Genomic DNA, 18983 nt, shown 5'->3' with positions numbered 1-18983 from the left:
GGGGGGGGGGGGGGGTTGTCAGCTGCTCCATGGCTGGGGAGTGCAGGGCCCCCATCCCCCAACTCTCTGGGCCCAGCTAAGCTGGGGTGAGGGTCTCATGGGGGGCCCATCCTGCAGCCCTGGCACAGCCTAGACAAGAGGCAGGTGGTGGGTGCTCGCTGCAAGTTTATTGCCGTGGGTAGCCACCAGCCCCCATGGGCAGTGTGAAGCATGTCCATGTCCTGTCCCGCCCTATCATCCCAAGGCCAGGCAGGCGCCATAATGCCTGTCCCTGCACGGTGGGAGCTCCCACCAGACCCCACCCCAAGTGTCCCCGAGGTCCTGGCCCAAGTCCTGCTCTGCTGCAGGCAGGGTGAGGGCAGGGACCTCTGGCATCCTGCTGCTCACAATGCTCCTGGACCTCTGCAGGATGGGGGTGTGGATCCCATCAGTACTGGCCCCCTCCCCCATCCTTACTACTGCCCCCGATCCCCACCCTAGGGCACAGCCTCCCCATACTGTGGGGAGAGAGCAGAGGGAGGGGCTCCCGTGGCTGTGGGCACTGGGGGGGTCGGGGGGGGCTCTCCCCCCTTGCCAGCCTGCTGTCCCCCAGGCTGGTGTGCTCCTGGCTGCTGGTGGCTGTGGCTGCTCCGGGGGGGTCAGGACCAGCCCCCCCCCAGGGGCCGGCATAGAGGCGGGAGCGCATCGGCCACTTCTGCAAGAGAGGGAGAGGGGTTGGTGCTGGGAGCGGGGCCCTTTGTCCTGCTGCTTCTCATGCCCCATGCCTAGGGAGGAGGGGGACCCCAGGGACCAGCTCCTGGTGTGCACAGAGTACACTGGGGACTGGGTGCTGGTGTGCATGGGGCACTCTGGGGATACCTTGGGACTGGTGCTGGTGGGCACGGGGAACACGGGGGACCAGTGCCAGTGTGTATGGGGCACGCGGGAGATGCTGGGGTGGAGGGGCTGCAAGCCAAGGGACCAGCTGCTGGTGTGCACTGGGGACCCCAGGGACTGGCTGCATTGTGGACTGGGAGACCTGGGGGGCTGGCTTCTAGTGCGCACAGGGGATTAATGGGGGACCCCAGGGACTGCATGCTGTCATGCAAGGGGGACCCCGGGGTGCAGTGCAGGGGAGCTGAACCCCGGGACAGAGGTCTCACCTTCAGGGGGTGCAGGAGTGGGTGTCCGTGGGGTGGGCGGGAGGGCACAGGTGGGGGGGGGGCCACAGCCCAGCACATGGCTGAGATGAGCAATGTAGCTGGTGGCCAGGACGAGGACATCCAGCTTGGAGAGCTTGGTGCCAGGGGGCACGGTGGGCAGGGCTGCCTGCAGTGACAGGAATGCCCGGCGCAGCGCCCGCACACGGCTTCGCTCCCGGGCCGCGTTCTGGGGGCACAGTGGCCCCGGGGGCCCCTGTGGAGAGAGGGGGGCTGAGCCAGCCCTGAGCCTGTGGCACCCCACAGCTGAGGCTGGGATGGTCACTGTCACTCCCAGCAGGGACGAGGACAGCACCTGTCCTCCACAATACCTGGGTGAACCCAGGACCCATGGGGTGTCTGTGCCCCCAGGGACACATCCATCCCGCCCACCCACGTGCCATGGGGCAGCCCCTGTCCCCCTGCCCACAGCCAAACAGGCTCAGTACTGCCCGTGACCTGCACCCAAGCTGAGTGGGCTGGCACTGCCTGGCATGCATCCCCTCCCTATGGCTGCCCCCCCAGCAGCACCCCAGGGGCCCCTGTGCCATCTGGCTGTGATGCAGCAGGGCAAGGGGTGGCAGGCATGTCCATGGGGCTCCCCGCTGCTGCCGTGTGTGCTTGGCCAGCTCCTTACCTGTCCTTCTGCGAGGGGGCTCTCCTGGTCGCCAGGGTGGGCAGACAAGGGCCCTGGGGTCCTGCCTGCGCCCACTCCCCAGAAATGCCGGGCAGCTCGTGCGGGGCTGCTGCTGCCTCTCCTCCCCCGGGAGCTGCGGGTGGTGGTGGCCATGGAGCAGCCATGCGTGGTGGCCGGCCCCACACCGCACCCCATGCTCTCGGCCATGCCGGCCCTGCCAGGCAGCCCCTACCCACGCTCCTGCCTGTGCCTCGGCCACACGAAGCACTGGTGGGTCGGGGCGCCCCAGGGAGCACTGGCACATCCCCCCACCGCCTCCCAGCACAGCGCGGCCCACGGCCTCGTCTGGGCGGGCGTCTCGCCTCCCCCTCCTTGGCACCGTGGGATGAGCAGGAGGATACAGGCTGTCCCAGCTGGAGCCTCCCCCAGCCCGCAGCCGCCCACGGCAGCAGTCCTGCCCGCCCCATGGTCCCAGCGCCGCGGGACCCACATAGCAGCCGCCGTACCACAGCCTGTGCACCGGGCAGGGCTCCCATACGGGGTCACACTGCACCCCGGCCCTGCAGGCAGCCCTGCCCACAGGGTGTCAGCCCCGGTGCGGCGTGCGGGGCTGGCAGCTGCCTGCACCGACGGGCCCACCCCGTGGGGAGCTTCTGCACCCGCTGCCGCCCAGCATGGGCTGAGGGGTCCCCCCTGAGGGCAGCGTCCCCCACCGCAGCTCGCTGTGACCCTGGCTCCAGCCCCGGCACACCTGGAGCCTGGGGCACCCCTGCATCCCTGCTGGGCAGCAGGGTGAGGGCTCCCGGGGGCCGCGTGCTTGCAGTGGCGGGGGAGGCCAGTAGGGGAGGGGCAGGTCAAGGTTGGGATGGAGGAGGCACAGCGAGGCTGCTGGGGGGCCCCGAGGCTGGGGGGGTCACAGGCTAGGGGGGCCCACGGGGAGCCGGGCAGCCCCCTGCCACCCCGCGCTGCCCCACGCGGCAATGTGGGTGGGGGCGGTGGGGCTGGGGCCAAGCGGGGAGGTGGCGCAGAGACCCCCGTCCCGGGCCCCTCTCGGGCCGCAGCGATGCCCCTCCGCGGCCGTGGGGCCGGGCGAGGGGCCGTAGGGCAGCAGCGGGGTCCTGACCCACACGGGGGCCCCGCGCGGCTGCGTGGGGGCTGCCCCACGGCAGGGGGATATGCGGAGGGGGCGGGGCCGGACACCCCCCACTCCGCGGTTCCCCCTCCCGTACGGGCCCGGGCGGCAGGGGCGGGGCTTGTGTGGCGGTGGGCGGGTGCACTGCTGGCCGCTGTGCAGCACCAGAGGCGTGGCCATGGCGGCAGGGGCCGTGGTGGCGGCACGGTGACGTAACGGCGCGGCGACGCGCTGACGTGTGCGGCGCAGCCATGGCGCCGCGGCGGCCGGCAGAGCTGTATCGGGCGCCGTTCCCGCTCTACACTGTCCGCCTCCACCCGCGGCGGCCGCTCGCCATCACTGCCGGCGGCGGCGGAGCCGCCAAGACCGGCATCCGCAATGGCGTGGTGCGGGCGCAGCCAGGGGTCCCGCGGACGGACGGGCGGGCGGGGTGTGCGGGGACCCGGGGGCGGGGGGACCCGGGGGCGGGCGGGGTGGGGCCGCGGCCCTCGGCGGGGAGCGGGGCGGGGAGCGGGGGGAGTCCTCGGCCGTGCGGGTGGCCCCGGGGAAGGTCCCCGCTGCGGGGCCGGGCGGGGGCCGGGGGTGCGCCTGGCGGGGGCTGAGGCCGAGCCCCGTCCCGCAGCACTTCCTGCAGCTGGAGCAGATCGGGGGGCAGCTCAGCGCCTCCCTGCTCCACTCCCACGACACCGAGACCCGCGCCACCATGACCATGGCTCTGGCCGACGACATCATCGCGGCGGGGCAGGACGCCAGCTGCCACATCCTGCGCTTCAGCCTGCAGGCACCCGAGGCCAAGAGCGGCTCAGACGCACGGAATGGTGAGGTCCCGCTCTCCCCGGGGGGGCTGGTGTGGGGTGCCGGGTGGTTTGGAGGGTGCTTTGGAGGTGGAGCAGTGCTGTGCGCCCACTGCCCCCCCCTTTCCGGGCCTGCCTTTGCCCCCCACTCCTTGTGCTTGCTGGGTTGCTGGGCTCAGCCTGCCTGGCGGCAGGGAGCTGTCTGAGGGCTCCATGTCATCTGCCCCACCACAGGCAGTGGGGAGAAGGGGCCACGGAAGCGGAAGGGTCCCAGCTCGGTGGGACAGGGTGACACACAGAGCCAGACAAGTGAGGTGACGGTGGAGAGCCTGCACAGCGTCCGCACAGATTTCAGCCCCGATGCCCTGCAGAAGGCCGTCCGCTTCAATGCTGACTGCTCTCTGCTCGTCACCGGTGGTGCTGACGGCTTCCTCCGCCTCTGGGAGGTAGGTGCAGCGCGGAGCTGAGGCTGGGTATTGCCATGCCGGCAGTGGTGTGTATCTGGCGGTGAATGCCAGGCCCCAGTAGTGCCAAACTGGCAACATCTGTTATTCCATAACGCTGCATCTTCCTGACACCTTTCCCAAGCAACTGCAGATGCTGTGTCGGGGGGAGCCTGGGGCTGCTGAGGGCTCCTGGTCCATGGGGCATGGCTGACGCCCGCTCTGCCCTTGCAGTTCCCCAGCATGAAGAAGATGCTGGAGTTCAAAGCCCATGACGGAGAGATTGAAGATATTGCCCTGGGCCCTGACAACAAGGTGAGCATCAGGGGGCTCCCCAGTTCGGCAGGGAAAGCTATCCTTGGACACCCACACTTTCTGCGTGCAGGTGGTGACGGCAGGACGGGACTTCCAGTGCTGCGTGTGGCAGCAGGACCAGCTGGTAACGGGGCTGCACTGGAATGAGAACCTGCCTGGCATTCCTGACAGGGCTTACCGCTACCAGGCCTGCCGGTGAGGGCTGTGGCATGTGGGTGGGGGGCTGGGAACAGACCACCCCCACGGCAGCTGCCCTGGGCTGAGCCTTCTCCCAGTCCCTGTGGTGTTTGTGGTGAGGGGCTCCCTGGGGCTGGGGGAGGAGCAGGGGCGGTGCCTGCTTTAGTGGGGTGGGGTCTGGGTCCAGGTTTGGGCTTGGGAGGTGGGGCAGGTGCTGAGTGCTGGGAGAGCTGTAGCCCCCACAGATCCTCACCTTGCAGCCATGGGTGAAGGGGTGGTGGCGGTGCTGGCTATAGGGACTGATGCCACCCCTGCTTTCCTGCGGCAGGTTTGGGGCCGTGGAGGACAACACTGGAGCACTGCGGCTCTACACAGTTCAGGTGCCCCACAAGCGGGAGCGCCGCCCCCCGCCCTGCTACCTGACCAAGTGGGATGGGAAGAGCTTTCTGCCACTGCTGACCAGGCCCTGTGGCAGCGAAGTGATCTCCTGCCTCTCCATCAGGTACCCCAGGGCAGGGCAGGCGTGGGACCTGGGGCCACATCAGCCCCTGCTTACTGTCCTCCCCCCTGCAGTGATTCAGGCACCTTCCTGGGGCTGGGCACAGTGACGGGCTCTGTCGCCATCCACATTGCCTTCTCGCTGCAGGTGAGCTGCAGGGTGCTGGGCAGGGAGGGGTGCAGGGGTAGCCCCAGTGCCCTCCCCAGGGGCTGCACTGCTTCTGGCCACCCCCTTGTCCTGCCCCACAGAGGCTGTACTATGTGAAGGAGGCACATGGCATCGTGGTGACGGATGTGGCATTTGTCCCTGAGAGCCGGCGTGGGCGGGAGCTGCTGGCAGGGAATGAGGCTGCCCTGCTCAGCGTGGCTGTTGACAGCCGCTGCAAGCTGCACCTGCTCCCCAGCCGACGTAGGTGCTGGGGGGCTGCCACGGGCTACAACCACTCCCCAGCCCGGAGCCAGGCTGCCTCTGCCTGTCCTCCAGGAGGTGAGGGGGGCTCAGGGGCTGCAGTACCCATCCTCGCTCCTCTCTCCTCTGCAGGCTCTCTCCCTGTCTGGCTGCTGCTGCTGCTCTGTACTGGGCTCATTGTGGCCACCATCCTGCTGCTGCAGCTTGCCTTCCCAGGGCTCCTGTAGCCCCTGTGTCCCCCCAGGCACCAGGATGGACTCCCCAGGCCGGCCAGCCTCTGCCATGCCTTGGCCCATCCCAAACAGACTGTAAAGCAGATGAGGGACCAGCCCCCGCCCTGCTGGCGCTCGGGGCGTGGATGAGGGGTCCAGGAGCCGCATGGGGCCCCAGCTGGATGGGACTGTTCAGGCTGCGGTGCGGCATGGGGCTGGCCCCAGAGAGGAGGGGTCCCACCAGCCCTCCACCCCACTGCTGCCATTAAAACTGGAGTGCAAAAGCAGCAGTGTCCATGCTGGAGCTGCGCTGCAGGGGGCAAGGAGCCAGCTCTGGTGCTGCTCCCGGCTGGGGGGGGGGCTGCTCTGGGCCCTCCCTGCCCAGCCCACGGGCGTGTGGCTGCAGCTGCGTGGGTTTATTGTTGTGGGGGCAGGCAGCATCCTGCCACACAGCCCCCTCCCCAGTGCTGTCCCTGTCCCCTCCAGCTGCCACGCTTAGGGTGTGGGAGCCGGAAATGGGGGGGGGGGGCGGGGCCTGGGTCCTACATTGTCCCCCATAGCTGCACGGGGCCTGGGATCGGTGCCAGGCCATGCCAGCAGCCGGGTGTGTCCCCGCCATGCACCTGCTGTGGCGTTGGCCCGGCTCGGTGGCCAGGTGCGGGTGGAAGAGCAGGCTGCCCACCGGGCCTTCGGTGCTGCGGGGGGTTCTGAGCGGGGAAGCAGGGCCGGGATGGGCACTGGCCCCGCTCTGCAAGGCTGTCCCGGCTCTGCCGCGGGCGGGGAGGGTGTGGGCGTCTCGCCCAGCAGCTGCCCCTTGCCCGGCACTTTCAGGGGTTGACCACGGTGGAGGCGGCGGGTGGGAGTGGTGGTGGGGGGCCGTGGCTCGCCGGACCCAGGTGCCCACCAGTAGCCGGTGCGGCAGGCGGTGCAGGTAACGGCTTGGCCGCTGCCGGTGGGGCCCGGGAGCGGCGGGGCCGGCGCGGGGTGCCGGTGGCTGGAGGGGAGCCGGCCGGGGCGGCGGGAGCTGGGGCAACGCTGGCCCCGCCCACTCAGCGGCTGCACCCACGTCGGTCCCGCTCCGCGGTGGGCGCGTGTCGCCCCGGCGGCCATCTTTGAGGCGGGCAAGGGCGCAGGATGCCGGTTAACCCTTGCGCTGCCGGGGGGGGCGCGGGCGGAGCCGCCCCGGGTGGGGCTGAGCCCCCGCCCCGGGCAGGGGAGGGCCCGGCGGGCGGGCCGGGCGTGTCCCAGCCGCTGCCGGTGGTGGTGCTGGCGGCGGTGCCCGGGTAAGTGTCAGCTACGTGGCCCAGGGCGGGGTGGGCGCCACCGAGCGGTACTGAGACGTGGTACCGGGGCCGGGTGAGTGGGCACCGGGCTGCAGGGGTGTTCGTGGCTGTGGGTGTGTGCGCTGCGCCGGGCAGCCCGTTGGTACGCGGGGCGTGCGGCAGGCCCGGAGGCACCCGGTGTGCGAGCAGTGCGTGCAGTGCGAGCAGTGCCCTGCGGCGTGCCCACGTACAACGCAGGCGTTCCGCCGGTGCGGTGCCAGCGTGTCCCTGCCGTGTCCCCGCCGCGCTGGAGCTGGTGGACGCCCCCCAGCGCTGCCCGGCCCCCCCCTCCGAGCTGCTGCTCCAGCCCGGCTCGCGGGGGGTGGGGTGGGTGTCGGGGGAGCTGCTGCAGGTGCAAAGGTGGGTGGCAGGGGCTGGCAGCAGGGAGGCAGGGGCTGGACGAGCTGGGGCAGGACGGTGCCGTGACCGTAAGAGTGGAAGCGCCTCTGCAGAGCCCCTCACCTGCTCCCCACCCCCTGCCCTTCTCCAAACGCCGGATTCCCCCAGCACCCACTGTAGCTGGGCACAGCCCCCTCCTGAGCCAGGGCACCCATCCAGCTGCTCTCGTGCACCCAGCTGCTCTCACCTGGCTGCAGCCTGAGGTTGCAGGATGAAGAACCCAGTGGTGATCCTGTTGCTGCTGGTGGTGGTCCCCACGGTGTGGGCTGCCCCCAAGGCTGAGGGACAGAGGTATGGGGCAGCAGAACTTTGGTGGGGCAGAGCTCTGGGGGGGGCATAACTTTGGGGGCGGTGTGGTTTGGGTGCACAGGTGCAGACAGGGCTCATGAGTGCAGGTGGGGTGCATGGGGGTGGCTGGGTGCATGGCTGGGTGGGGGTGCCAGGGTTGGGGGGTGCATAGACAAGGACAGGGTTCGTGGGCACAGGGGTGTGTGCAGGGCTGTGAAGGCCATGGGTGGAGAGGACATTTGTGTGGGTTATTGCGGGGACATCAGGCCAGGCCAGTGTGGTCAATGCCCCTGCCTGGGGGCACAAGTAACACCACCCCTCTCCCCGGCCAGGGCTGAAGTCCCTGCAGCCACAGGGCTGGATCCTGACCCTGACCTGCTGAGCCCGGAGCTGCCCATGCTGCAGTGAGTCCTGCCCCTCGGGGACCCCAATGGCACTGGGCCCTGCACTCCTGGCCCCGGGGGCTCCTCATTGCCGGATGGGTGGGAGTGCGGGGTGTGCTTGGGCAGTGCCCAGCTGCCTGCGAGGCAGCATGGTCCTGGGGACAGCTGTAGGGTGGGGCAGGCTGTGGGGCACAGCAGCCCTGGGGCAGGCTGTAGGGCAGGGGCAGTGGGTGCCCACACGCAGCCTGGCTGCCTCCAGGCTGCTGCAGAGCACGGTGAGAAGCCTGGGGCCACCGGAGTGGGACGTGCAGACCATGACACGGGAGCAGGGTAAGGCCACACGGCAGCAGGGGGCTGGGGGCCGGCAGGAGCACGGATGCAGCCCCAGCCCCGTGGCTCCTGTGCTCCACAGCCCTGCTCTACCTCTTCGTGCTGCATGACCATGACCAGAGCGGGCACCTGGATGGGCTGGAGCTGCTGCAGCTGCTGAGCTCTGTGCTGGTGCCGCTGGACAGTGAGTGGCTGGACCCCTATGTGGTAGGTTCCATGGGTATGGTCCCTCACTGCCCCATGGAGCCCCCAGGCTGGACCCTCACCCCATCCTCCTCCCGTCCCTGCAGGTGGTCCCACTGGTGGACCAAGTGCTGGAGAGGCAGGACCTGAACAAGGACGGGCTGGTCAACCCCCCGGAGCTGCTGTTCTTGCACAGCAGGGGTCAGGGACCTCTGGGGCAGCCCCATGTGCAGCGACCTGGGGAGTCACTGGCAGAGGCTGGGGCTGTGCTGGCGGGGGATGCAGGGGTGAGCAGCCCCGGGCATGGCCCGGCAGAGGGGCAGGTGGTCCCCCCAGCTGCAGCCCCCAATGCTGAAGCCATGGAGGTAGAGGAAGCCTCTGAGACTGAAGCCCCTGAGGTTGGAGCCCCTGAGGGGGAGGCAGCCCCAGTTCTGGGGGAGCCGGGGGAAGGGTAGGTGGGGGGGGGCTGTGGGCAGGGCTGTGCCAGCCCCACAGTAGCTGTGGGGTGTGATGCCCCAGCTGCTCCCTGCCCCACTAAGGGCACAGAGCAGTGGGGGGATCCCCATGCCCCCCATCCCGCAGCAGGGCTGGGGAGGGTGGTGGGGCCAGGATGGTGCAGTCATGTGTGTAAATGCAGCAGGATGGAGAAATACAGGCGCTGCTGCTGGTGCTTGCCAGGGCCCTGGTCAGTGTAGCCTCCTGTCAGTATGGCCCCTGGCTGGGGAGGGGGGACCGGAACAGCTCGGGGGGGGGGGGGGGCAGGAGGCAGCAGTGTGGCAGTATGGGGCTTTATTGTGAGTGGGGTGCGGGGGTGCTGCATGTGACAGGGCAGCAGCACGCCCCAGGGCTGGCAGCAGCTCCTGGTGCTGGCACAGGGTGCCTGGCTCAGACGATACCATCGAAGCCCTGAATCCCACATTTCCTGCCCGCAATCTGGCAGCCGAAGGTGAGAGCGTCCTGTAGGCTCCTCCCTGGGGAATGGGGGTGTCAGCCATGCCAGGCCACACTGAGCCGAGTCAAGTTGTGCTGGGCCATGGCCGTGCCACAGCTGCGCTGTGGCTGTGCCCACCTGCTGAGAGCGCAAAGATGACGGCAGCGTTGAAGGTGTCCCCAGCTCCCAGCGTGTCCACGAGGGTCTCTGGCGGGAATGCATCTGAGTGCACCAGCTCCCCGCTGGGCCCCATGGCATCGGCCCCCTCCTCAGCCCAGGCACAGATCAGTGTGGCCCTGGTGGGGGTGGGGGAATGGGCATGCGGCAGAGCTGTGCCCCCCCCAAAACTGGCACCGCTCACACCCCCCCTACCCCGGCTGTATGCGGCTGTGCAGCCCCTGCAGCGCCTCGGGGGCCGACTGGTACCCGAAGTGCCGAGCCACATCCTTGCTGATGAACACCTGCGGGAGAAGGGCTGGGACCAGGGCGGGCGACACCCCCAGCTATGCAATGCTGTGCTGGCAGCCTGGTTGCACTCCCCTAGACCGCAGCCACCCACAGGTTGTGCCCCCCTGTACCTCGCCCCGCACCCTCGCAGCCCTGCCCACCACCACCCCACACCCCAAACTCCCACTGCTCCCCCCCAAGCCCTGACACCCCCGCCCTGAGGCTCGCCTCATGACCCCCCCCGCCCCTGATGCATAGGCCCCTCCCCCACCCCGCCCCAACAGAAAGGCCCCGCCCCGCACCACGTGGGCCAGGCCCAGCAGCGGCAGCAGCTCCTCCCGCGGCTTCTCCACCTCCACCGAGGTGCGGACCCGCTCGGCCGCTGGCCGGTCCCGGTTGTACCTCTCCACGCGCCGCATCATCGCCTCCTGCTCCGCCGCGTTCCGAGCCTGTGGTCACACACCGCCTGGCACAGGCACCGGCTGCCCCCGTCGTCCCCCACACACAGCCCCAGGGTCCCCCACACACGGCCCCGGGGGTCCCCCCCCAGCCCCGGCCCCACCTCCCAGTGGATCCACTTGTACTGGGAGAAGTCAACCAGCTCGAAGTCATGCGCAGTCACGTCGGGCAGGTTCCTGCAGGGAGGGGCTCAGGCAGGGAGGGGGGACACCAAGCCACAGTGTGGGGCAGCCCCCAGGGACCCCCAGCCAGGGGTGACGGGAAGCACTGCAGGCTATGGCAGGCTCAGTGGTGCTGCAGGGCAGAGGTCCCAGCAGGGATGGCACCACCCTGGTGAATTATTAATGATGGTGCAGTGCGACCCTGAGATGGACTCAAAGGGCAGCATGGCAGTGGCTGGGCTGGAGCTGCCAGAGGGGTCAGTGATGCCCAACAGCCACTTCCACCATCAACACATGTAAGCGCAGCCTGCCCTCTGCCACAGTGAGGACCTCGGCTGCCCTGCTGGCACCAGCACAGCCACGGGAGCACTGTCCTGGGCACCATGTGCGGTGCAGGGTGTGTGTCCCTGTGGGGGCTGTGGCAGCTGTCCCACACACCAGAGCGCATGGCCATGCAGGGATGCCACCGCCAATCACAGCTGCAGCATGTTGGGGTGATTGACAGGGATTGTGTGTGCAGGATTATGGGGAATCACCCAGTCTGGCACACAGGATTCCCTGGCAGGCAGCGCTGGGCTGGCACTGGCAGAGCCTCTGGCCCAGGCCAAGCACTGTGAGACCTCTGGGGTGCATGGGATGGCCTGAGTGCCTAGCTCGGCCGGGGCCAAAGGCAGGGAGGGGTCCACAGCCCCAAGCTGGCCTCACTGAGCGCTGCCTGCTGCGTGATCAGGTCTGGGGCTGGTGCCCTTACGTGTCATAGAGCACGATGGTCCGGGAGCCGCTGGCGGCGCTGACAACACAGCAGGCACAGGGCACATCCCCACGGGGCTGCCAGGCCACATGCGTCATATCCACACCCCGGTGCCGGAAATCCGCCACAATGAAACTTGGGGGACAGAGAGGGGGGTGAGAGGTGCCACACACCCATGGGCGTGCAGGATGGTGCGGGTGCCCCGGCTGGCATTGACGATGACGACAGAGGTGGGCAAGCAGCCAGCAGGCTGCGGCACTGCATGGCCCACGTCCACCCCGTAGCGCTGCAGGTCAGCCAAGACGAAGCTGCCGGTGGGAGAGACGTGGAGGGGCCAGTGGAAGCATCAAAGTGGGGCAGCCCCAGCCGCCCCCCCCCCCCCTCCCCCCATACCCCACTTACTCGGCAGCGTGTCCAGGGGCCAGCGAGCCCATGAAGGCGCAGGGGGCTCCCAGCAGCGCCAGCACCGTGCAGGAGTTGGAGGCGTTCCCGCCCCGCTGCCACCGCTGCGACACGCACCTGCAAGGCACCGGGCCGTGGGCACCGGGCCGGCCCCGGGGAGACCCCTGGCAACACCCTGTGGAGCTGCCCCCGCCCCGGTACCTGATGTCCGAGTCCTCGGCGGGGTAGGCCTCCACCACGCTGATGATGTCCAGGCAAACCAGCCCCACACACAGGATCCGCTTCTCGCCCCCGGGGCCAGGCCCTGACTCCCGTCGCGCTGCTGCTCCCGCAGCCATGCTACTCCCGCCCCGCCCCCGCGCCACGCCTCTCACGGCGCCGCCAATCAGAGCCCGCCGCCACGCCGCTCCCTCCGCGGGCGAGTGGAGGGCGCGGCCTGGGGGCGGACCGCGATTGGCGGGGCGTGGTCAGCGCCGTCCCGCCCCGAGACCACGCCCTCCTCCGCACCGCGCGAGCCCCGGGTGTCGGGGCGTGCGCAGAGCGGGCGGGGTGGGTCTGCACGCAGTGAACAGGCACCGGGCACCGGGAGCGGGCCTGCGCGGGCACCGGGCACACCTCCGCGGGGCACCCCCCCAGTGTGTGCACCCCCTCCCCCCCCGCCATGCACACACGCACCCCCGTGTACCCCCCCTGGTGCGCACACTGCAACTACACCCGCACTTCCCATGCACACCCTTCCACTGGGGCAGCCCTGGGGCGAGGGGTGCTATGGGGTGGGGGCTGCCTGGGGGGTGAGGACGTGGCTAGGGTCCTCTGGACTCTGCCCTGGCCAGCCAGGAACAGCCGGTGTCACTGCAGGGGACTTGGGGGTGAGTCTGGCCCCACTCCACAGCTCCTCCTCGAGCAGGGGGTGCGGGTTGGGGTGAGCAGGCGCAGCTGCGGGCCGGCAGGTGCTGGGTGGGAGTGCCGCTGTGTCGGTTAATGTGTCACTGGGCCAGGCCCTGGCAGCAGTGCAGCTAGGAGGGGACGGCAGCGGTGGCAGCGGTAGCAGCGATGGCAGCGGTAGGCGGCTGGGTGCAGGGTGGGTAGCAGGGCTGAGTCCCCAGGGGCTGGCCGCAGCCACGGCCCAGGGTGCCAGGGGGGACAGGACAGGTCTCTGCATTCTCCTGCCGTGCTGTGCTGTCAGCCACGCCGAGGCCCTGCTGGGCTCCCTTGTGCCAGCGGCACAACCTTTGCACGGTGCAGGGAGTGCCTAGGCACGATGCCTGTGGGAGCCCACACCTGTCTTTGCTGCAGGGCTGCAGGCAGGGCTGTGGCAGACCATGCCAGGACACCCACTGGGGACTCCTCCTGCCTGCACCTCGGCCTGGGGTACGGCAGGGGCCATGCACAGCACTGCTGGGTTCTGGGTGACCCTTGCCACGCTGGGCTGGGCCGTGCCGGGCAGTGCAGAGCCAAAGCCAGCAGCACCATGCTGAGCCTGGCTGTGCCATGTGGGGCTGTGCCCTGGGTAGCATCCCCCCTCTGTGCTCTGGGGCCAGGGGACTGGTGCCATGATGCCACGGTGGTCCTAAACACCAGCACCCCCAGGGCACTGGGAGCATTCGTGGTGTGGGGATGGATGAGAAGCTGCGGGACCTGCGGTTGCAGGAGGAGAGGACCTTCCTGCAGAGCATGGCGTGGGAGGATGTGATGGAGCAGCCCCCCAGCCGGCGGGACAGCCGGGCTCTGGCCATCATCCCCGAGCCCCTTGCCAGTGATGCCGCACCCAACAGCCCCAAGTCGCACAGGTAGCCAGCGGGAACTGGGGGTCCGGGATCTGGCGTCCAGTGCTGCCCTACCCACATCCCCAGGGACCTCAGCCTGATCGCGGAGGCGGTGGGGCGCAGCGAGTTCCTGCGGCGCCTGGGCGAGGGCTGCCCTGAGGCACTGGCCCAGAGCTTCACCACTGTCCGGCATGGCCCTGGGGACACTGTGCTGGCTGAGGACACCGAAGGCACTGCCATGTACATTGTGGCAGGTGAGAATGTGGCATGGGCACACATGGCGGTCACATGTGTGCCGCCATCTGTGCCCGTGTGTGGGTGTGCCATGTGTGCCTGTGCACATTGGGCTGCTGCACATGCAGGTGCCTGTGCACACCCGTGTGTATGTGTGCACCTCTGCGGAGGATGCATCTCCCGTTTGCATGGGGTGCGAGGCTACCTGCTGCAGGGCAGTTGCATGCGTGTGCACACGTGTGTGTGTGTGCATGATGCTGCGGGTCTTTGTGCAGAGGGGCATCTCAGTGTGAGCCAGCGGGGCCAGCAGCTCCGCACGCTGGGACCAGGTGACGTGTTTGGCGAGCTTGCCATCCTCTACCACTGCAAGCGCACGGCCACCGTGAGGGGTAAGGAGAGCTCCCCGGCCCCATGCCACCCCCCGGCCCCCCAGCACCCCGCTGACTCCCTTTTGTGCAGCTCTCAGCCCTGTGCGCCTCTGGGCCATCGACAGGCAGCGGTACCGGGCCATCGCCACCAGCAATGCCAAGCAGAGACGAGTGGAGCTCCTGGGGTCCCTGCGGATGTGAGTGGGGCCTGGCACCTGCTGACACCACCCCACAGCACCCACCGCCCCCAGGCCCCACACCCTGACCCCCTCAGGGGTGGCTGGACCCTCCTACCAGCCCTTGCCTGCAGAGTCCCCTTCTGGTCCCAGCCCTGTCCTCACCATCATCCTCACCCCCGTCTCAGCCACATCCCTATCACCATCCTTGTCCCCACCCTTATCCCCAGCCCCAGCCTGGTCTCATCCTCATCCCGATTCCTGCTCCCAGCTGATCCCTGTTCCCATGCCCAGCCCCACCTCCACCACGCCCCCCTCCCCATCCCAATCTCTGTCCCCCCTGCAGCCGCCTGCCTCTCCATCCCCTTACCCAGGCCTGCCCTGCCCACCACCTGGGCTGGGCTCTGTGGTGCAGGAGCTCAGACAGATTGCAGGCAGGGTGCAGGAAGAGCACAGGCAGGTTGCAAACAAGGTGCAGGCAGGATGCAGACAGGCGGGAGGCAGGGCACAGGTGGGGCCCAGGTGAGGTGCAGGCAGGGCACAGGTGGGGTGCAGGCAGGGCACAGGCAGGCCGTGGGACACCCACCAGCCCCTCTCTGCCACAGGGTGCACTGGCTGCAGGACCTCTCCGACAGCCACCTCTGCAAGCTGCTGGATGCCATGGAGGAGGTGGGTGGGCACTGAGGCAGGGGCTCCCAGGGCCCGGGGATCTCAGGACACCTCCCCGCGGGGGGCTGGGGCTGCTGGGCTGTGCCTGGGATGGTGGGTCTGGGGGCAGCTATGGAGGCTGCCTGCCCCTGCCTGCCCCCAGCAGCCCCTCCACTCCCTTCCCACAGTGCACCTTCCCGCCCGGCCACATTATTATCCACGAAGGAGATGAGGGGGAGAACTTCTACATCATCCTGAGGGGTGAGGTGGGTGCAGACCCATGACCTGGGCTCCTCCAGCGCCCCCTTGGCCCCCTGGCCCCGCTGGCACTCAGCCACTCCCGCTGCCCGGTGCTGCAGGTGCGGGTCAGCCAGCGGGCAGGCGGGGGGCAGCGGCTCATCCGTGTCCTGGGCGCTGGGCAGCACTTCGGGGAGCTCTCCCTGCTGCGGTACGTGCCCTGCTGACCCCTCACCATGCACCCCCCATAGACATCCCCCCCACCATGGACCTGTCCATGGAGCACCCCCCCTCCCCCCCACAGACGCCCCTCGTTTGTACCCCCAATGTGCACACCCCCCACACCCTTATGCACCCCCCCCTACAGTGCCCCCTGTGACCCCCTTGACCCCCCTCTGCGCAGGAACAGCCGCCGCACAGCCTCATGCCAGGCCCAGGGACATGTCACCTGTGTCACCATGGCCAAAGAGTAGGTGTCCCCATGCCCCCCCCTCCTGGCACTGCTGGACCCCCCTGGCCCCACTGACTCCCAACCCTTCCTCTGCTTCACAGAGACTTCCTCGAGATCAGCCCCTTCTGCCCTCAGCTGCTCCTAGAGCCGTGAGTGCCCCCAGCTCCCCTGGGACCCCCAGTCCCAGGGAACCCCGAACCCCAGGGAGCCCCCAACCCCAGGGAGCCCTCAGCCCCTCTGGGACTCCCAGCCCCAGGGAGCCCCCAGCCCCTGGGACCCCCAACCCAGGGGGGAGCCCCCAGCCCCAGGAAGCCCCAGAGAGTGGGTCCTTGGTCAGGCCAGGCTGCATGGGCACTGCAGGTGGGGGGCCGGGGGGCATCTGGGGGCAATGGGTGCAGGGTGCTCAGGGCAGGTGTCCTGCACAGAGCTTCCGGCTGGTGCGGGTGGGGGGGGCGTTGGGGCGGGGGCTGTGCTGTGACCTCAGGTTGCTCCTAGATTCTTCCCTGGGTGGTGAGCACTGTCCCACTGCCACCCAGCCCCACAGCTCGCCCCATCGTGGCCCCACACACGATGGCCCCACTGTGGACCCCCCAGCCAAGGTGGCTCTGTCCTGGTCCTGCACATGGACTAGGGTCTCTGCTCCCCCCCACAACCTGGGTCTGGGGGGCCATGGGGAGGGCTGTGGTGGGGAGCAGGGCTGAGCAAGGGCTGCCCCACTGCCCACTCCCCCCCCCCCCCGCCCCGGCCCGGCCCACCTCCTTCCCACTGCAGGAACACGACTGAGCCAGAAGTACCGGCCCCAGAGGATCCTGGAAAGTGAGTGCAGGATGGGTCTGGGGATGTGCTAGGGATGGGGATGGGGCTGCAACGGGGATGGCCTGGGGATAGGGATGGGGATAGGGAAGGAATTGGGATGAGGATGGGGTGGAGGTGGGATGGGGATGGGAAAGGGATCAGGATGGAATGGGGATGGGGACAGGGCCACGCTGCCCTGGTACGGGTCTTCCTGATCTCAGGGCAAGGACATGGGTGGGCAGTTGACAGGGCAGACAGCAGCAAGTCAGCCAAGGCTCTGCTCTGTGCTGGGGTCCCTGGGGTCTGGCCGGGTGACACAGGGTCCCTGGGATGGCTCTGGGTGTGGCAGTGTCCCCATGGCCCAGCCTGATGGCACTGGGGACCCCAGGGTCTGACCCAGCGCAATCTCTGGAGAGCAGCAGGGGGGTCCTGGCAAGGCTTGGGGGTCAGCAGGATCCCCGGGCTGGTGCGGGTGATGCAGGGCCATGGTTCGCACCCACAGGGAATTGGGGTCTCCAAGCCTGCGGCAGCCCCCAGCACCAGTGCGACTGGAGGACCTGGTGGCTGTGCGCTACAAGGAGGGGCAGTGGCAGGGCCAGCACGTCATCCTGGGCACTGGCGGCTTTGGCAGGGTTGAGCTGGTGAGAGCCAGACCCTGCACCCTCTGCCCTGGCTCCTGCCACCCAGCCCCATCCTGTTGCAACCGGTGGTGCCCATCGGGGTGCCCATGGCTACCCGTGCCCAGGTCCAGTACCGGGAGAGGCTCTTTGCACTGAAGCGGATCCGCAAGGACTGGGTGGTGCGGACGCAGCAGCAGGAGCACGTCCGCACGGAGCGGCGGGTGCTGGCAGGCAGCCGCAGCCCCTTCATCGTGGGGTGAGAGAGGGGGCTGTGGGCACTGGCAGGGACAGTGAGGCCACCAGCTGTGCCAAGGTCCCACCAACCCCTCTCCGGTGGCAGTTTTTTTGGCACCTTCCGGGACAGGCAGTACATCTACCTGCTGCTGGAGTTCTGCCAGGGCGGTGAGCTGTGGACCAAGCTGCGTGAGATGTACGGGGCTGGGATGAGCACATGGCTGTGCCATGCCATGCCATGCCGTGCTGTGCCACACAACTGCTGGTCCCTGACATGCAGGCGCTTCTTTGAGGAGCCGTTGGCTGTGTTCTGCTGCGCCTGTGTTGTTGAGGGTCTTGAGTACCTGCATGGCCGTGGCATCATCTACCGTGACCTGAAGCCTGAGAACCTCATGCTGGACCAGCGTGGCTACATCAAGCTGGTACCAGAGCGGACATCCTGGCAGCGCCAGCACCGGCGCCTGGGGAGGGCTGGCAGGGTGGGCTGTGCTGGCTGATAGCACTGGTGCCTGCAGGTCGACTTTGGCTTTGCCAAGGAGCTGGGACGGGGGGAGAAAACCTACTCCTTCTGTGGGACCCCTGAGTACCTGGCTCCTGAGATGCTGCGCCAGGAGGGTCACGACTTCGCTGTTGACTTCTGGATGCTGGGCATCCTTGCCTTTGAGCTGCTTGTGGGCAGGTGAGTGTGCGCCCCTGGGGCCAGATAAGCCCCCACTGCAGCGAGGCTCCACCTGCCCCTGCCCTGCAGGCCCCCCTTCCACAGCGCCGACCCCCAGCAGATCTACAGCCGCATCCTGGATGGCATCTTCTCCTTCCCTGCCTTCCTCAGCGAGGCTGCCTGCTCCCTCATCAGCAAGCTCTGCAGGTGCACAGGGCGCCCACCGCGGGGTCCTGCCACAGCCTGGGCAGACACAGGGGGCAGGGGGGTGTCCTAAGCAGGAACAAGGCACTCAAGTGCTGTGGATGCATCAGTGCACCCTGTGGGGGTGTTGGGGAGGGGTGCCCCCCCTGCCCTGTCCCACACTATCCCCTTGCAGGCGCCGTCCGGGGCAGCGCCTAGGGAACACGGCCAGTGGCATCCGTGGCATCAAGAAGCACAGGTGAGGGGAGCGGGTGCACGGGTGGGGGCCCCCCTTGTCCCCTCCTGCAGCATACACATCCCCCCCCCAGGTGGTTTGGGGCCCTGAAGTGGAGGAAGCTTGCGCTGCGGCAGCTGGAGGCACCTACCCGGCAGCTCATCAAGGAGGTAGGCTGGGGAGGTCATGGGGCTGGGGTCCAGGGGGCAGGAGGAGCTGGCTCTGACCCCATCCCCCCACCCCAGGGACCTCCCTATGCCAACTTCAAGCGTTTCTCCACCGACTGGACACCAGCAGAAGATGAGTTCTCGGGCTGGGATGAGGATTTCTGATGGCAGCAGGAACCCCGGGCTGGGCTGGCTGTGCCCCCTCCCCACCACAGCCCCAGGCCAGGGTGATGCTGGGTGCTGCCCTGTGGCCTTGTGCTCTCTCAGGGCTGGGGGAGGGCTGCCCCAGGACAATAAATCGTGGTGCTGCCACCAGGCGCAGGAAGGAGCTGGAACCGCGGGTACAAAACCCGGTGCCGC

At 68.8% G+C, this 18983-nt stretch overlaps 5 protein-coding genes across 16 annotated transcripts; 3 read left to right on the top strand and 2 right to left on the bottom strand.

Moving 5' to 3' along the window:
* Window positions 1-109: 109 nt before the first annotated feature.
* Window positions 110-2243, bottom strand: TCF23 (transcription factor 23). Its single transcript, XM_055811025.1, has 3 exons — window positions 1816-2243; window positions 1143-1395; window positions 110-694 (listed from the first exon to the last, which is right to left on the bottom strand). Exons 1-3 carry the CDS (start codon window positions 2020-2022, stop codon window positions 639-641), a joined length of 516 nt encoding a protein of 171 aa, XP_055667000.1. The 5' UTR covers window positions 2023-2243; the 3' UTR covers window positions 110-638.
* Window positions 2244-3163: 920 nt separating this feature from the next.
* PREB (prolactin regulatory element binding) lies at window positions 3164-6082 on the top strand. Its single transcript, XM_055810996.1, has 9 exons — window positions 3164-3333; window positions 3570-3765; window positions 3976-4187; window positions 4419-4499; window positions 4570-4694; window positions 5005-5178; window positions 5250-5322; window positions 5424-5583; window positions 5716-6082. Exons 1-9 carry the CDS (start codon window positions 3199-3201, stop codon window positions 5808-5810), a joined length of 1251 nt encoding a protein of 416 aa, XP_055666971.1. The 5' UTR covers window positions 3164-3198; the 3' UTR covers window positions 5811-6082.
* Window positions 6083-6212: 130 nt separating this feature from the next.
* On the top strand, window positions 6213-9389 carry CGREF1 (cell growth regulator with EF-hand domain 1). 5 transcript variants are annotated; one of them, XM_055811005.1, is made up of 6 exons: window positions 7021-7078; window positions 7625-7807; window positions 8137-8208; window positions 8447-8517; window positions 8600-8724; window positions 8808-9389. In XM_055811005.1, exons 2-6 carry the CDS (start codon window positions 7728-7730, stop codon window positions 9153-9155), a joined length of 696 nt encoding a protein of 231 aa, XP_055666980.1. In that variant the 5' UTR covers window positions 7021-7078; window positions 7625-7727; the 3' UTR covers window positions 9156-9389. The 5 variants fall into 5 exon arrangements, with proteins under 5 accessions (XP_055666979.1, XP_055666980.1, XP_055666981.1 ...); XM_055811006.1 differs by having other exon boundaries at window positions 7072-7151; XM_055811004.1 differs by lacking the exon at window positions 7625-7807 and having other exon boundaries at window positions 6213-7078.
* An 83-nt stretch (window positions 9390-9472) lies between these two features.
* KHK (ketohexokinase) lies at window positions 9473-12224 on the bottom strand. 6 transcript variants are annotated; one of them, XM_055810999.1, is made up of 8 exons: window positions 12053-12223; window positions 11852-11968; window positions 11623-11757; window positions 10641-10713; window positions 10381-10527; window positions 10004-10092; window positions 9770-9927; window positions 9473-9671 (listed from the first exon to the last, which is right to left on the bottom strand). In XM_055810999.1, exons 1-8 carry the CDS (start codon window positions 12187-12189, stop codon window positions 9586-9588), a joined length of 942 nt encoding a protein of 313 aa, XP_055666974.1. In that variant the 5' UTR covers window positions 12190-12223; the 3' UTR covers window positions 9473-9585. The 6 variants fall into 6 exon arrangements, with proteins under 6 accessions (XP_055666974.1, XP_055666973.1, XP_055666975.1 ...); XM_055810998.1 differs by lacking the exon at window positions 11623-11757 and adding an exon at window positions 11450-11584; XM_055811000.1 differs by lacking the exons at window positions 11623-11757; window positions 11852-11968 and adding an exon at window positions 11450-11584 and having other exon boundaries at window positions 12053-12224.
* Window positions 12225-12670: 446 nt separating this feature from the next.
* Window positions 12671-18951, top strand: LOC101916682 (cGMP-dependent protein kinase 1-like). 3 transcript variants are annotated; one of them, XM_055811256.1, is made up of 21 exons: window positions 12671-12913; window positions 13148-13222; window positions 13442-13641; window positions 13705-13871; window positions 14127-14240; window positions 14311-14416; window positions 15001-15064; window positions 15232-15309; window positions 15403-15491; window positions 15684-15749; window positions 15833-15880; window positions 16503-16547; window positions 17029-17167; window positions 17272-17402; window positions 17487-17576; window positions 17661-17802; window positions 17896-18059; window positions 18129-18245; window positions 18418-18480; window positions 18551-18626; window positions 18702-18951. In XM_055811256.1, the coding sequence occupies exons 1-21, from the start codon at window positions 12905-12907 to the stop codon at window positions 18786-18788; spliced, it is 2070 nt and encodes a 689-aa protein (XP_055667231.1). In that variant the 5' UTR covers window positions 12671-12904; the 3' UTR covers window positions 18789-18951. The 3 variants fall into 3 exon arrangements, with proteins under 3 accessions (XP_055667231.1, XP_055667232.1, XP_055667233.1); XM_055811257.1 differs by lacking the exon at window positions 13148-13222; XM_055811258.1 differs by lacking the exon at window positions 13148-13222 and having other exon boundaries at window positions 12888-12895.
* Window positions 18952-18983: the final 32 nt, after the last annotated feature.

Source organism: Falco peregrinus, chromosome 7, assembly GCF_023634155.1.
Source record: "Falco peregrinus isolate bFalPer1 chromosome 7, bFalPer1.pri, whole genome shotgun sequence".
NCBI classification, from domain to species: Eukaryota; Metazoa; Chordata; class Aves; order Falconiformes; family Falconidae; genus Falco; species Falco peregrinus.
This window is presented reverse-complemented; position numbering and strand designations above follow the sequence as displayed.

Excerpts from the sequence above, each read along its gene's own strand:
- TCF23 (XM_055811025.1), bottom strand. The coding sequence starts at position 2,022 with ATGGCCGAGAGCATGGGGTGCGGTGTGGGGCCGGCCACCACGCATGGC. Across the intron at positions 1,396-1,815 it reads GCCCCCTCGCAGAAGGACAG|GGGCCCCCGGGGCCACTGTG; the intron begins GTAAGGAGCTGG and ends CTCTCTCCACAG. Across the intron at positions 695-1,142 it reads CACTCCTGCACCCCCTGAAG|AAGTGGCCGATGCGCTCCCG; the intron begins GTGAGACCTCTG and ends CCTCTCTTGCAG.
- PREB (XM_055810996.1), top strand. The coding sequence starts at position 3,199 with ATGGCGCCGCGGCGGCCGGCAGAGCTGTATCGGGCGCCGTTCCCGCTC. Across the intron at positions 3,334-3,569 it reads CCGGCATCCGCAATGGCGTG|CACTTCCTGCAGCTGGAGCA; the intron begins GTGCGGGCGCAG and ends CCCGTCCCGCAG. Across the intron at positions 5,323-5,423 it reads ACATTGCCTTCTCGCTGCAG|AGGCTGTACTATGTGAAGGA; the intron begins GTGAGCTGCAGG and ends CCTGCCCCACAG.
- CGREF1 (XM_055811004.1), top strand. The coding sequence starts at position 6,930 with ATGCCGGTTAACCCTTGCGCTGCCGGGGGGGGCGCGGGCGGAGCCGCC. Across the intron at positions 7,079-8,136 it reads GTGCTGGCGGCGGTGCCCGG|GGCTGAAGTCCCTGCAGCCA; the intron begins GTAAGTGTCAGC and ends CTCCCCGGCCAG. Across the intron at positions 8,518-8,599 it reads GACCATGACACGGGAGCAGG|CCCTGCTCTACCTCTTCGTG; the intron begins GTAAGGCCACAC and ends TGTGCTCCACAG.
- KHK (XM_055810999.1), bottom strand. The coding sequence starts at position 12,189 with ATGGCTGCGGGAGCAGCAGCGCGACGGGAGTCAGGGCCTGGCCCCGGG. Across the intron at positions 10,714-11,622 it reads ACCATCCTGCACGCCCATGG|GAACCTGCCCGACGTGACTG; the intron begins GTGTGTGGCACC and ends CCCTCCCTGCAG. Across the intron at positions 10,093-10,380 it reads TGCTGGGCCTGGCCCACGTG|GTGTTCATCAGCAAGGATGT; the intron begins GTGCGGGGCGGG and ends CTTCTCCCGCAG.
- LOC101916682 (XM_055811256.1), top strand. Across the intron at positions 13,642-13,704 it reads AACAGCCCCAAGTCGCACAG|GGACCTCAGCCTGATCGCGG; the intron begins GTAGCCAGCGGG and ends CCACATCCCCAG. Across the intron at positions 15,750-15,832 it reads TGTGTCACCATGGCCAAAGA|AGACTTCCTCGAGATCAGCC; the intron begins GTAGGTGTCCCC and ends TCTGCTTCACAG.